At 38.0% G+C, this 13,682-nt stretch overlaps 1 protein-coding gene across 1 annotated transcript in view; it reads right to left on the reverse strand.

Moving 5' to 3' along the window:
* CCDC175 (coiled-coil domain containing 175) overlaps positions 1-13,682 on the reverse strand; it is a 63,306-nt gene that overhangs the window by 28,945 nt on the left and 20,679 nt on the right. Inside the window, 4 exon segments of the mRNA XM_017865847.1 lie at positions 29-99; positions 2,253-2,367; positions 4,110-4,246; positions 12,209-12,290. Of these exon segments, the coding sequence (XP_017721336.1) occupies positions 29-99; positions 2,253-2,367; positions 4,110-4,246; positions 12,209-12,290 (405 nt within the window).

Genomic DNA, 13,682 nt, shown 5'->3' on the forward strand with positions numbered 1-13,682 from the left:
TTTTTTTTTTTTTTTTTTTTTTTTTTACCATCTCTGACTTTCTCTTTCCAGGTTAGCACTCAGGATTTTGATTTGTTGCTGATACACTGTTTTGTTGCTCTAAAAGAAAACATATTGGATTTTGCATTTGTGGGAACTGTTAGAATATACAATAGACTCTTTATGTATAATTTGTATGCTCAGTAAGGCTATAGTCTAATAGGGAGACAAAATAAGCCTTGTGAAACAACTAAACATTTCAGTGGCAGATTGATAGACAATTACAATTCTGTGTTAGTGCAAACTGATTCGGCAACAGTTGTGGTGAATAGCCAAGGATAGAGAAGAGATTTCTAGGGAGGCAATTGACAAAGTGTTACTAGAGGTTAATGTTTCTCAGAGGGAGGAATGTGGATTGTCAGAATGGAGGTGCAATCTTACCAAGGAAAGGGTGTCATCATTTGCAAATACAGAGAGGGAAGGAACAGCAAGTTAGGCTTCTGTTATGACATAAGGTAGGCTTGCTGTATACAGAGGACATGAAGGAGAGAATAACCCTATGACACAAGAGGAAGTAAGGTTGACACATTGTTGAGGAACTCCAGACCCTAGATTGAGCTCTGATTTGATATAATATATAATTCAGAAAGCCAATATAGTTTCTTGAGCTGGGGAAAAGTAGTAACTAAGGATAGAAGATTTTCTTGCGGTAGGATGGATGGAAATGTGAAGATTCCAACATAGGTGACAGAAGCCTTTATTTTTATCCCCTGCCCTGCCTTTTCCCTATGAAGTGCTTCTTGGACAGAAATGAATTGAAAGCCACATAAGTAAAATGCTGCTTTATATCTTTTGAAAGAAATATTCATAAATAAAACTTAGCATAGGAAACACTCTTAAACAAACTAGAAACATACCTGTTCTCATGTTTCTTTCTCTGTTTGGATTTCTGTTGGTACGTGCTTGAATTTGCATCACCACCTATCTTACTTCTATAAGCTAGCTTCTTCATTGTCCTGTATTTAAATCATGTGTCTCCCTTTCTGTGGTGATATTATTTCCCCATACGATGAGCACAGAAAAATCTGACTTGCTTTTAAAGGTCTAGTTCAAATTTTAAATCCTGTATAACGAAGGACTCCTTGATTTCACTTTCATGCCTGACTGTTTTTTATAATTCACTGTCATACGTGGTTTATTTTTCACCATCATATGTGGTTCATTAATTACTTCAAATGTGTTAGTCTTGCTTCTCTGCCCAACTGAACTATAAGCTGCCTTACGCTCAGTCTTAATGTGTACAATCGTAGAATATTTACATAGGTCATTTTGACAATCATTATAAAAGTGAAAAATATGCATCCTCCTTTGATCCAGCACTTCAACTTTTAGGACTTTATTACAAATTTTTAAAAAAGTCATACAGGTAGAGAGAGATATGTTAACTTCAAATATTTGTAATATAGGCAACAGACAAAAGTAAATCTCCATCAATAGAGTGCTGGTTAAATACAATATAGTATAATGTGTATTATACTATAGAATACTATGCAGTTAGAGAAAAGATATTTGTGTGTGTGTGTGTGTGTGTATATATATATATATTCTCTTTGTTTTGAAATAGTTTCAAACTCAACAGGTAAGCATAAAAAATAGTACAAAGAATTCCCATATATCCTTCACCAACTTCTCCAACCATTACCATTTTACCTAATTTGTTTTATCCTCCTCCTAGCTATAATTTTAAGTGGAACAAATTCAGTTATAGTAGAGTATAATCCAATTTTTGGATACATACATATAAATACATATTTGAAAGCATATATAGTAAACTGTTAACAGTGATTATGCCTGTGGAGAGATGGAGAGATTAGGGTAACTTTTACTCTCTAAGTTATGCATTTTACATTTGAATTTTAAAATCATATATAGGTATTATTTTTTAATCAGAAAAAGATTAAAATTAAAATGCCTTAGAATGCAGAAATGAACATCAATGGGACTCAGTGTTGTGACAACGTTCAGGCACATTCTTGCCACTCCACCCCAACTGGTCCATTCCTGGGGCCCAGGAGCTCCCATAGAATTCAGAACCTGTCTATCCTTTCAATGAAAAAGTCCATGAGAATGACTTCTAGACTGTGAAACAGAGAGAGCTAGTTATAAACTTCTGTTTCTGTAGTATGTTAGAAATCAACATAGATTTATTGCTATCATTTATTAAAAAATAAATGCAGAGAAAGTAAAGATAAAAAATTTCAAAGGCAACAAACATACTGTTGAAGTTCCTGGAGTGTGATGAGTCCTTCTTCCATATTTTTGATGTCTACTCTCTTTTGTGACAGAAAGTATTCTTTCTGAGTAATAAATGTCAGCTGTTTCTGATTTCTATCATGAAAAACAGAGTTATTTGTTGAAGGCTGACATAATCAAACATGCAAACACAAATAAGAATTTCAAAAATAGTTTTGAAAGTTCAGATCATAAGCTATTTGCTAAATTATTAAAAAATAGAAACAAAGTCTTTTTGCTGGTAGTAGCTAGATCTAAATTTATGCATAGGATTTTCTTTTTTTCAAATTTTTTCCCAGCTAATTTTTGTACTTTTGTGGAGATGGGGTTTCCCTGTGTTGCCCAGGCTGGTCTCAAACTCCTGGTCTTATGCAATCAGTCCATGCTGGCCTCCCAAAGTGCTGGATTATAGGCGTGAGCCACTGCGCCCAGCCTACACATAGGATTTTTATAAAATTTATGAAAATTCCCAAGCCACTGAAAGAACATTCAGCACAATAGTAACCACAAAACAGGAACAGTTGTGTAGTGCTCCATCTCTCTGAGTGGGTGTGTCTCTCCTAATGTGCTTATCAGTTCTGTCATGTTCTTCTGTGGAAGGTGAAGGAGTCAGTCAGACTAATTTTGCATATTGGCTCTACCTATTAATCAGAGTGTGATCTTAATAACAGCTAACAATTAGCTTCACCTGTGAATAAGCTTCCGTTTCACCAGCTATAAAATGAGAATTGCAATGCCTAGCTCAATGGATGAATGAATTTAATAAGAGGTAAAGTGCTCCTCTCAGTGTGTGGACTGATAAGGTTTGTTGTTGTTGTTGTTGTTTTGTTTTGAGACAGAGTCTGGCTCTTGTCGCCCAGGCCGGAGTGCAATGGTGTGATCTCAATGGTGTGATCTCAATGGTGTGATCTCAGCTCACTGTAACTTCCACCTCCTGGGTTCAAGCAATTCTCCTGCCTCAGCTTCCAGAGTAGCTGGGATTATAAGTACGTGCCACCGTGCCAGCTAATTTTTTGTATTTTTAGTAGAGATGGGGTTTCAAGTAGTTATTTTTTTGTCTCAACTTGCAGGAGAAAATAATGAGGCTCAGAGAAGTTTATAGTCTTGTTCAAATGCCCAGATATTGATAGGAAGGAAGCTGCCTGTAACAGAAAGTATTTGATCTAAGTCACTCATCTTCCAAACTGCTGTGGACTGAATTGTGCCTCCCCCACCTCCAGAATTTATGTGTTGAAACTCTAACCCACAACATGATGAAGAAATAGAGTTGGGTCATTTTTACTCTCTAAGTTATACATTCATATATTTGAATTTAAAAATCAAGTACAGGCATTACTTTTTTCATCAGAAAAAATTAAAATTTAAAGTGCTTTAGAATGGCAGAAAGGAACATTGTGGGGGGTTAGTGTCATGATAATGTTTGAGCATATTATAAAGATGGGGCCTTTGGGGAAGTGATTAGGTTTGGATGAGGACATGAGGGTGGGACCTTATAAAAGAAAGACACCAGACAGACAGCGTGTTCTCTCTCTACCCTGTGAAGACACAGAGAGAAAGCAGCTGGGTGGCTGTAAGCTAGAAAAGGGCCCTCACTCAGACTTCCAGTCTCCAGAACTGTGAGAAAATCAATTTTGTTGCTTAAGCCAGCCAGTCTATGGTATTTTGTTATGGCAGCCTGAGCTGCTGAGACAGAAACCAGTAATGATAGCAAACGTTTTCATTTTTGTCAATAGATTTTAAAACTAGGATAAGTTTAAGTGTGGAGCCACCACTTTGATAGTAAGAAAAGCACCCCATAACGATGGCATGTTGAATCACACGTGTGGGTAAAGACATACTCATCATAGATCTTTCGTTTTTGCAAAAAAGCTTTTTCTTCCTCACTTAAAACAATCTTATATTGTCTGGCAAGAGTTTTCATTTTCTCTCGTAGGTCTTTGTATTCCACACGAGCAGCATGCAGTGTTTCAACCAGCTAGAGAAAAACAAAGGAGGAGAATGGGAGAACTGGCTTCACTGCTCCTCTGAGGCCATCTGCATCAGGTGGCAACTCAGAGAGCACCTGGTATATTGCTTAGCCCACCGTGAATATGCCATAAATGCTGAGTGATTTAATTCTATAGCAAACGTGCAATTGTATACTTTGGGACCTCTACTATAAATTTGCTTTTAAGTACAGAAAAATAGTAAGCCCTGCTGCAAAAGCATACAGTAATAATCCATATTGAAATGCAAAATGGGATGAATAAACTGTGCCTGCTCCGCAATTTTGTATGTCCTTTTTCCAGAATATAAACTATAGAAAATGTAAAAAGAAAATGTAACATCCTCAGCTCTTCCTCAAAACATCTTTGAGTTGATATTATGCTTGCTTCTTGTGAAATATTTCTATTTGAGGACAAAACATAGTACCCACCAGTGTTCTATACAAGATCAGAAATTTTGCTTATTACATTGCTTCAAACGAGGTAAGAAAGTCATATTTAGCAGAAACAATGGGCTGAATAGTTGAAAACAACCTTCTATCTGAGGACAACTAAAATAGCTACATGAAAAAATATTTGTAGAAGTGTTGAAGAACTCATAAGACAATAAAAAATTATTCAAAAAACAAAATAGAATTATTATTCAACCCAGCAATCTCATTACTGAGTATATACCCAAAGGAAAATAAATTATTCTACCAAAAGGATACCTGCACTCATGTTTATTGCAGCACTATTCAGAATAGCAAAGACATGGAATCAACCCAGTTGCCAATGAACAGTGGATTGGATAAAGAAAATGTGGTAATTATACACCACGGAACATTATGCAGCCATAAAAAAGAATGAAATCATATCCTTTCCAGCAACATGGGTGCACCTAGAGGCCATTATCCTAAGTGGATTAATGCAGAAACAGAAAATGAAATACTGCATGTTCTCATGTATAAGTAGGAGCTAAACATTAGATACACACGGACACAAGGATGGGAACAATAGACACTTGGGACTCCAAAAAGGTGAAGAGAGAAGTGGGGAAGGGTTGAAAAACTACCTATTGGGTATGATGTTCACAACTTGGGTGACGGGATCATTAGCAGCCCAAATCTCAGCATTATGCAATATACCATTGTAACAAACCTGCACACGTACTTGAATCTAAAAATATAAAAAATAAATAAAGGATAATAGGGAAATACTAGGCCTAATTCTAGGAGAACGCAAGAATCCAGCATGGTAAGGTTAGCACTTAAAGTTCCTCTTGCCCTGAAGACATTTACTAACATAGAAAAAACCACTTGAAAACCAAGTTTTGGGTTTTTTTGCATGGCAAGTGGAACAAAAGCCAACATGTAATGCTCATCCAGGTGTTGAGCCTACATAAACCTCCCACTATTTTAGTCTGGGATTCCAAAGAGCTTCACCCTCTGGATAAAGGTAAATTGAAAGTTAACAAGTCCAACTTGACTTTGATCACCAGGCATGCTTAGCACGGATTAAGGTAGCTTGGAACTTGTAACACCCTACCCATCTGACAGAAGTGAATGTAAACTGTTCCTGGGAAACACACCATTATTTTAATCCTCAAACTGTTTTTACAAACTGCATTAGTCCATTTTCACACTGCTGATAAAGACATACCTGCAACTGGGAAGAAAAAGAGATTTAATTGAACTTACAGTTCCACATGGCTGGGAAGGCCTCAGAATCATGGCAGGAGGCAAAAGGCACTTTTTACATGGTGGTGGCAAGAGAAAATGAGGAATATGCAAAAGCAGAAACCCCTGATAAAACCATCAGATCTCATGAGACTTATTCACTACCAGAAGAACAGCATGGCGGAAACTGCCCCCATGATTCAAATGATCTCCCACCGGGTCCCTCCCACAACATGTGGGAATTACAGGAGTACAATTCAAGATGAGATTTGGGTGGGGACACAGAGCCAAACCATAGCACAAACATTTTTTGTTCAAGTACAATGTCCAGTATACAATTTTCCACCAGGAACAGAAGGAAATAAGAGCATGGACAAACACTGGCAGAAACAACACACTACGGAAACAGACTACAGACCCATAAAGACATAAGACATTGAAATTATCAGACACTGAACTATAAAACTACTATGCTTATTATGATTAAAGAAATATTAGACATGCTTGAAAATGATGACAGGGAATTAGAAATGGTAATGAGTGATACGGCAGATTTGAAAGGTACCAAACAATTACCAGTTGAAAAATACAATACCAGCCGGGCGTGGTGGCTCATGCCTGTAATCTCAGCACTTTGGGAGGCTGAGGCAGGTGGATCACCTGAGGTCAGGAGTTTGAGATCAGCCTGGTCAACATGGCAAAATCCCATCTCTACTAAAAATACAAAAATTAGCCAGGCATGGTGGCACGTGTCTATAGTTCCAGCTACTCCAGAGGCTGAGGCAGAAGAATTGGTTGAACCCAGGAGGTGGAGGTTGCAGTGAGCTGAGATGGCGCCATAGCACTCCAGCCTGGGCAACAGAGCGAGACTCCATCTCAAAAAAAAAAATAAATAAATAAAATCAAATAAAAATACAATAACTAAAATTAAGAATTCAAATAAGACCACTCTGCTTAGAATACAGGAATGGGAGACAAAAAGTAGAAAATACATTAAAGTGGGTATGATATGTAGAGGATACATATATTAATACAAATAATCACATACATACAATTGGAGTCTCAGAAAAAGATTGACACTAGCATTAAAAAGTCTTGCACCAAAAGGCTGTTGCAAAAGTAGAAGGGTTCAGAAAGAACTCCACCCTAAAGTCAGAGGTAATGGATACAAAGAAAAGAAGGCCCTGGGCCATTCCCTGGGGTGGCCAATTGAGCAACTGTATCTGGAGTATTTGCTTCAACTATCCCCTTACTTCTGACGCTTATACTAATCAGCCAACTGTAGTGGAGATTTCCTCCAAACCAAACCGGTGAGTACCACAGGCAGCAACTATTCCCAGGAGTCTAGAATTGGGTATAGAATTGCCATACCTAAGACAAGACAGGTCCTCTTCCTGACATACATCCCTCCCACTCCCTACCATGTATAAGCCCAATCAACATATTCCACTCTTGCCACAAAATTCTTTTTTTTTTTTTCTTTTTCTTTTTCTATTTGGAGAGAGCATCTCACTATGTCACTCAGGTTGGTCTTAAACTTCTAAGCTCAAATGATCCCCCGACCTTGGCCTCCTTAGTAGCTGGGATCACAGGCATGCCATTGCACCCAGCATCTCCCACAAAATTACTACATGCAGGCTCAGTAAACAGAAGAGACAGGAAGAATGCACAATTAAGGCTGGCTCCAGTGGCTCACACCTGTAATTCTACCACTTTGGGAGGCTGAGGTGGGAGGATTGCTTGAGACTGGGAGGTCCAAGGCTGCAGTGAGCCATGATCATGCCACTGTACTCCAGCCTGAGTGATAGAGCAAGATACTGTCTCGGGAAAAAAAAAAAAAAAAAGCACAATTAAAAGATGAATAAATATGTACAGTTTCTAAACATTTGAGCAAAATCAACACTGTAAGAAAAAGCAATGAAAATCTTCTGTAGCCCTGGTATGGTGGCTTGTGCCTGTAATCCTAGCACTTTGAGAGGCAGAGGTGGGAGGATCACTTGAGCCCACGAGTTAGAGACCAGCCTGGGCAATACAGGGAGAACAGGACAAAAGAAACAGGTGAGCACATAATGGCTGAAAAATTTGCAGGACATATGAAAAATAGAAATTCTCAGATTTAAGAAGTCAAATAAATCCCAAGGAGGAAAAATGAAAAGAAAATTTGGACACATCATAGTGAAACTGAACAGCTATGGCAAAGGGAACAAAGAAGATCTAAAACAAAAGACATATGCCATGTTAATGGATTGGAAGCCTCAATACTGTGAAAATGTGAAACCCTCTTCAAACTGATTTACAGATTTAACGCAATCCCAATCAAAATCCAGACAGGTTTTTTGGAAGAACATGACAAAATTAAAAAGGTCAAGAATAGCTGGAACAATTTGGAAGAACAAAGGTAAAGGATTTATACCACTAGCCATAAAAACTCATTTAAAAGTACTAATTAAGACAATATTCTTTTAGTGTGAGGAGAGATGAATAGTTCAAATGAATAGAGTCAACAATCCACATATATATTTATGGTCCACACTTGATTTATGACAATAGTATGACCACAATGTAGTGAAGGAAAGGATTGTATTCTCAGTAAATGGTGCTGGTTAACCGGACAACCTTATGGAAAAATACGAATCTTGACCACTATCTCAAAGCACACACACGTAAATTCCAGATGGTTCATAGTATTAAACGGGAAAGGTCAAACAACAAAGCTTCTCAATGGTAACAGAAGAGAATATTCTCATGGCATAGGATATAGAGAACATTAACTAAAAAGAAAAAGATTGATAAACTTGGCTTCATTAAAATTAATAAATTATATTCATCAAAAATATGTCATAAATATTGTATATTTGTGGTTTATGTATTGTTCTGTAATGTGTAATATTTTATAATAACAGAAGTTCAATCCAAAATGCCGCTGCTTGGTATATATCCCAAGGAAATGAAATCAGTATGTAAAGAGATATCTGTACTTCTATGTTCATTGCAGCACTATTCAGAGTGGCTAAGATGTAGAATCAACCTAAGTGTTCATCAGCAGATGAATGGATAAAAAAAAAATCTGGTATACACATCCACAATTGAATATATTCAGCTTTAAAAAAGAAGAAATTCTTGTCATTTGTGACAACATGGATGAACCTGGAGGACATCATGATCATGTTAAGTGAAATAATTCAGGTACAGAAAAACAAATATTACATGATCCCAATTTTACACAGAATCTAAAAAAAACTGAACTCAGAAGTAGAGAGTAGAATGGTGGTTGCCAGGGGCCAGTGGGGTAGTGGAGAGGCTGGGAAAAAAAGGTTAAATCTTAGTTTAATGTCAATCTTTGAATGTTCCTCCAGTAACTCATGAGAATTATGATTGGATGTCATTAAGAGCCCATAGTTTCTACCTAGTGAAAATAATAAATAGGCCAGAGCCCTGCACTCTTTGAAGTGATCACTCACTCACAACCATGGCATTTGGCTAAGGGCTAAGGATTAATGGGAAACTCTTTGACCAAGTAAGCCATGCCAGTTTAGGGGTCTTAGACTGTTCAGAAAATCATGTGGGCTAGACAATGTGGAGTTATTGTCAGAAAGTTATCTAATAGCTTCTGCAGTAGGAAATAAATGGGAAGAAAAATAATATTTTGCTCAGAAAATGAAGGACAAATTTGAAACCAACCAACCAGCCAACAAACCAACCTTGTCTGGTTTCTGTCTGTTGTTAGGTATCCTTGCAACTAAAAGAATCACAGTAGCCCGGAGGGGAAGCCATCTCTAATGGTGATAGCTCACAAAAGCAAAAATGGAAAGCATTTAATTGGTACAAATCATTCTTCTGGGAGGGAGCTGCCTTTGATATCCCTGATGAGCCTCAGGGCATGGGTGCAGAGACTTTGTAAAAGAGGCAGAAGAATTTGTATGTGGGGTGGTATCCTACAGCAAGAAGATAGATGAGGAACTGTGAGAGAAAGAAAAGGTAGTGAACAAGATGGCTTTGTGCTCTGCAACAGGATTTCTCCCCATGACTACTAAAATTTCCAACAGAGCTTGCAATAGATCATGAAATGCTTAGTGTAATTAAATTTGTTTTAGAAACTAGTGAAAAATGTAAATTTTATATCCTGGTTGACTTGGGCAAAACAAAGATAGCGGATGTAGACAGAGTGTACCTGACCTAAGTCCTGAACGATTAAAATTAAGTATGTGTGGCCAGGGGTGGTGGCTCACGCCTGTAATGCCCAGCATTCTGGAAGACCAAGGTAGGAGGATTGCTTGAACTGAGGAGTTTGAGACCAGCCTGGGCAACATAAAGAGACCTTGTCTCTGCAAATAATTTAAAAATTAGCTGGGCATGGTGGTGAGTGCCTGTGTTCTCAGTTATTCAGCAGGTTGCAGCAGAAGGATCACCTACGCCTGGGAGGTTGAGGCTGTAGTGAGTTGTGACTGTGCCACTGCACTCCAGCCTGGTGGGTGGATTGTTTCAGGTCAGGAGTTTGAGACTAGCCTGACCAACAAGATGAAACCCTGTCTCTATTAAAAATATAAAAATTAGCCAGGTATCATGGCACAAGCCTGTAATCCCAGCCACTTGGGAGGCTGAGGCAGGAGAATTGCTTGAACCCAGGAGGCAGAAGTTGCAGTGAGCTGAGATCACGCCACTGCACTCTAGCCTGGGTGATAGAGTGAGACTATGTTTCAAAAAAAAAAAGGAATAAAAGAAAAGAAAGGAAATTAAGTTTGGACATATGAGGTATGGGGAAGAGATACTAAGGATATATCTCCTTCAATACAAGGGACAAGAAAAATTTCAGTTATGTGTAGTGTATATGTGTATTTGTGTATATAAGTAATTAAACGGGATCATATCATACATGCTGTTGTTTCTCTGTTGCCCAGGCTGGAGTGCAGTGGTGCAATCTCAACTCACTGCAGCCTCTGCCTCCCATGTTCAAGCAATTTTCCTGTCTCAGCCTCCTGAGTAGCTGGGACTACAGGTGCCCACCACCACACCCAGATAATTTTTGTACTTTTGTAGAAATGGGGTTTCACCATATTGGTCAGGCTGGTCTCGAACTCCTGATCCCAGGTGATCCACTCACCTAGGCCTCCCAAAGTGCTGGGATTACAGGTGTGAGCCACCATGCCCAGCTTACTGTTTTATAATATAGTATTTGTCACTCAATAACATATTATGAGCAATACGGATACTTACTTAATCAAGGCCTTTTTGTTGAATTTTAATTGTATTACTCACCCTCACCTCCAATTTTTCACTATCATAATGAATGATTCACCGAATGTTTTGAGGCTAAATTTTGGTTTACCCACATGATTATCTACTTATGATATGATTTTTTTTTAACCTAAGTTTGAAAAATGTCTAGTGAATTCTCCTGGGGGCTAAATCTGACTCAAATACTTCTAAATAAGTATTTAGAATATTATATTATAATATGTGTATTAGGGTTCTCTAGAGGGACAGAATTGACAGGATAGATGTATATATAAAGGAGAGTTTATTAGGGAGTATTAACTCACACAATCACAAGGTCCCACAATAGGCCATCTGCAAGCTGAGGAGCCAGGAAGCCAGTCCAAGTACCAAAGCTGAAGAACCTGGAATCTGATGTTCGAGAGCAAGAAGCGTCCAGCATGGAAGAAAGATGTAGGCTGGGAAGCTAAGCTGGTCTAGTCTTTCCACGTTTTTCTGCCTGCTTTATATCCTGGCCGCACGAACTGATTAAGATGGTGCCCACCCAAATTAAGGGTGGGCCTGCTTTTCCCAGCCCACTGACTCAAATGTTAATCTCCTTTGGCAACACCCTCATAGACACACCCAGGATCAACACTTTGCATCCTTTGATCTAGCCAAGTTGACACTCAGTATTAACCATCACGATATGATATATAATATTTAGAATATTCTTAAGTGTAGAGCAGGTTGCTGCACTTCACAGGTGCAGCACACAACAGCAAGAAGATTCTAACTTTCTAAATAATTCACATGAAAAATATCCATTAATCCATTAATCATGGATATTCCTAACGTACCTGTACTCACATGGAAAGTTACCAAAAAACAGTTCCTCTGTAGGTGGCCAACCTTTGCTCTTTCATATATTTAAAGTACTTTAGGAAGAGATAAAATGTTTAACATTACTACAAATGACCATATTATTGGTCAATGAAAAATATCCTTTTGAAAACTTCTATATTTCTCACACATATTTTAAATATTAACTAAAAATGAAATGTAATTATAATCTAAAAGTCATTACTTCTGCCTTCTTACCTGTTTTATCTTGTTCAGGAATTCATTTTTTTCATCATTAGATGTATCATCCAGTTTTTCTTTGTTATCTGCAAAAAAACACCTATGAACAAAGGAAGCCAAACAGATTCATATAAGAACATACTTTCCAGAAAAGTCATATTTACTTATGAAATCAAAAAGTCCCAGTCCCCATCTCCCCATATAACATATTTATGTATATATTTATCAAAATAAGCAAAAATGTATACTCCTTTGAACTGATGAATTAATATTTCATTTATTTATTCTTTCACTTAAGAAGCAATTATTGAACACACACGCTGCCAGATATGTTTCAGGTACTAGGGATACAGCATATGCAAGGTCGCTACCCTCATGAAAACTACATTCCATGGAGAGATCAGGAGATAAGCAAGTTATCAAAAAATAAGTAATATATCTCAGATACTATTAAGTGCTCCTAAGAACACAAAATAAGGTAGACCATAAAAGGATCCCGAGAGCAAGAATGCAGCTCTAGACAGGTGGTCAAGGAAGACCTTTTTGGGATGACCTGTGAAAGACCTAAATGTTAAGATGGAGCCAGCCACATGAAGATCTGAAGGAAGAGCTTTTCAGGTGGAAGAAACATCAGGTGACAAGACAGAGGCAGGCAAAAGCTTGGTGTGTTTGAGGAAGAAGGATGGTGAGGCTGGAGACATAGACTGGAACCAGATCATGTGGTGTGTTAAGGTCAGGCTAGAAGTTCAGATTTTATTCTGAAAGGAACAGGAATAGATTATCTAAGCGGAAGAGCAACATGAACCTATGGACATCTTGTAGGGATGATTCTGGTTACTTTGTGGAGAAAGACAACTGTGGAGGAAGATCATGTAGAAGGCTCTGGTGGTGGTCCAGAAGAGATCATGGCTGTTCAGGATAAAGCTACAGTGGTGGTAGTGGTAAGAAATAGACATATTCAGCATATATTTTGAAGATGAAGGCAATAGGGCGTGACTCTGGATTTGGCTGGAGTAAGAGTTGAGTCGGGGTTGGGTAGTGAGGAAAGCAGAAATGGCAGATGGCCTCTGGGCTTTTGGCTGGACTAACTAGGTAAATGGCAGTGCCACATTAAGTGATAATGGAAGACTGTGGGAAGAGCTGTTTCAGGAAGGTGAGAATTCAAGAGTCTGTTCAGGACATGTTATGTTTGAGATGTATAATAGACATCTTCCAAGTGGAGAGGTCAAGTAAGGTATATAGTATCTGCATTTAGAGCTCAAGTCATTGAGGTAAAGAAAGTATTTAAAGCCATGAGACTGAATAAAATCACATAGGAAGGGTATGAGCAGAGAATAGTGAAGGACTGAGAACTTGAAATTTAGAGTCGTAAAAAAGAATTGGAACAATTAAAGGATCCTAAAAAGCAGCAACCAGTGTGATCAGTGAAAACATGATATTTAGGAAGCTAAGTGAAGGAAGTACTTCAAGAAGATGGAAGTGATAAACTGTC

Source organism: Rhinopithecus bieti, unplaced genomic scaffold (assembly GCF_001698545.2).
Source record: "Rhinopithecus bieti isolate Rb0 unplaced genomic scaffold, ASM169854v2 scaffold_83527, whole genome shotgun sequence".
NCBI lineage: Eukaryota > Metazoa > Chordata > Mammalia > Primates > Cercopithecidae > Rhinopithecus > Rhinopithecus bieti.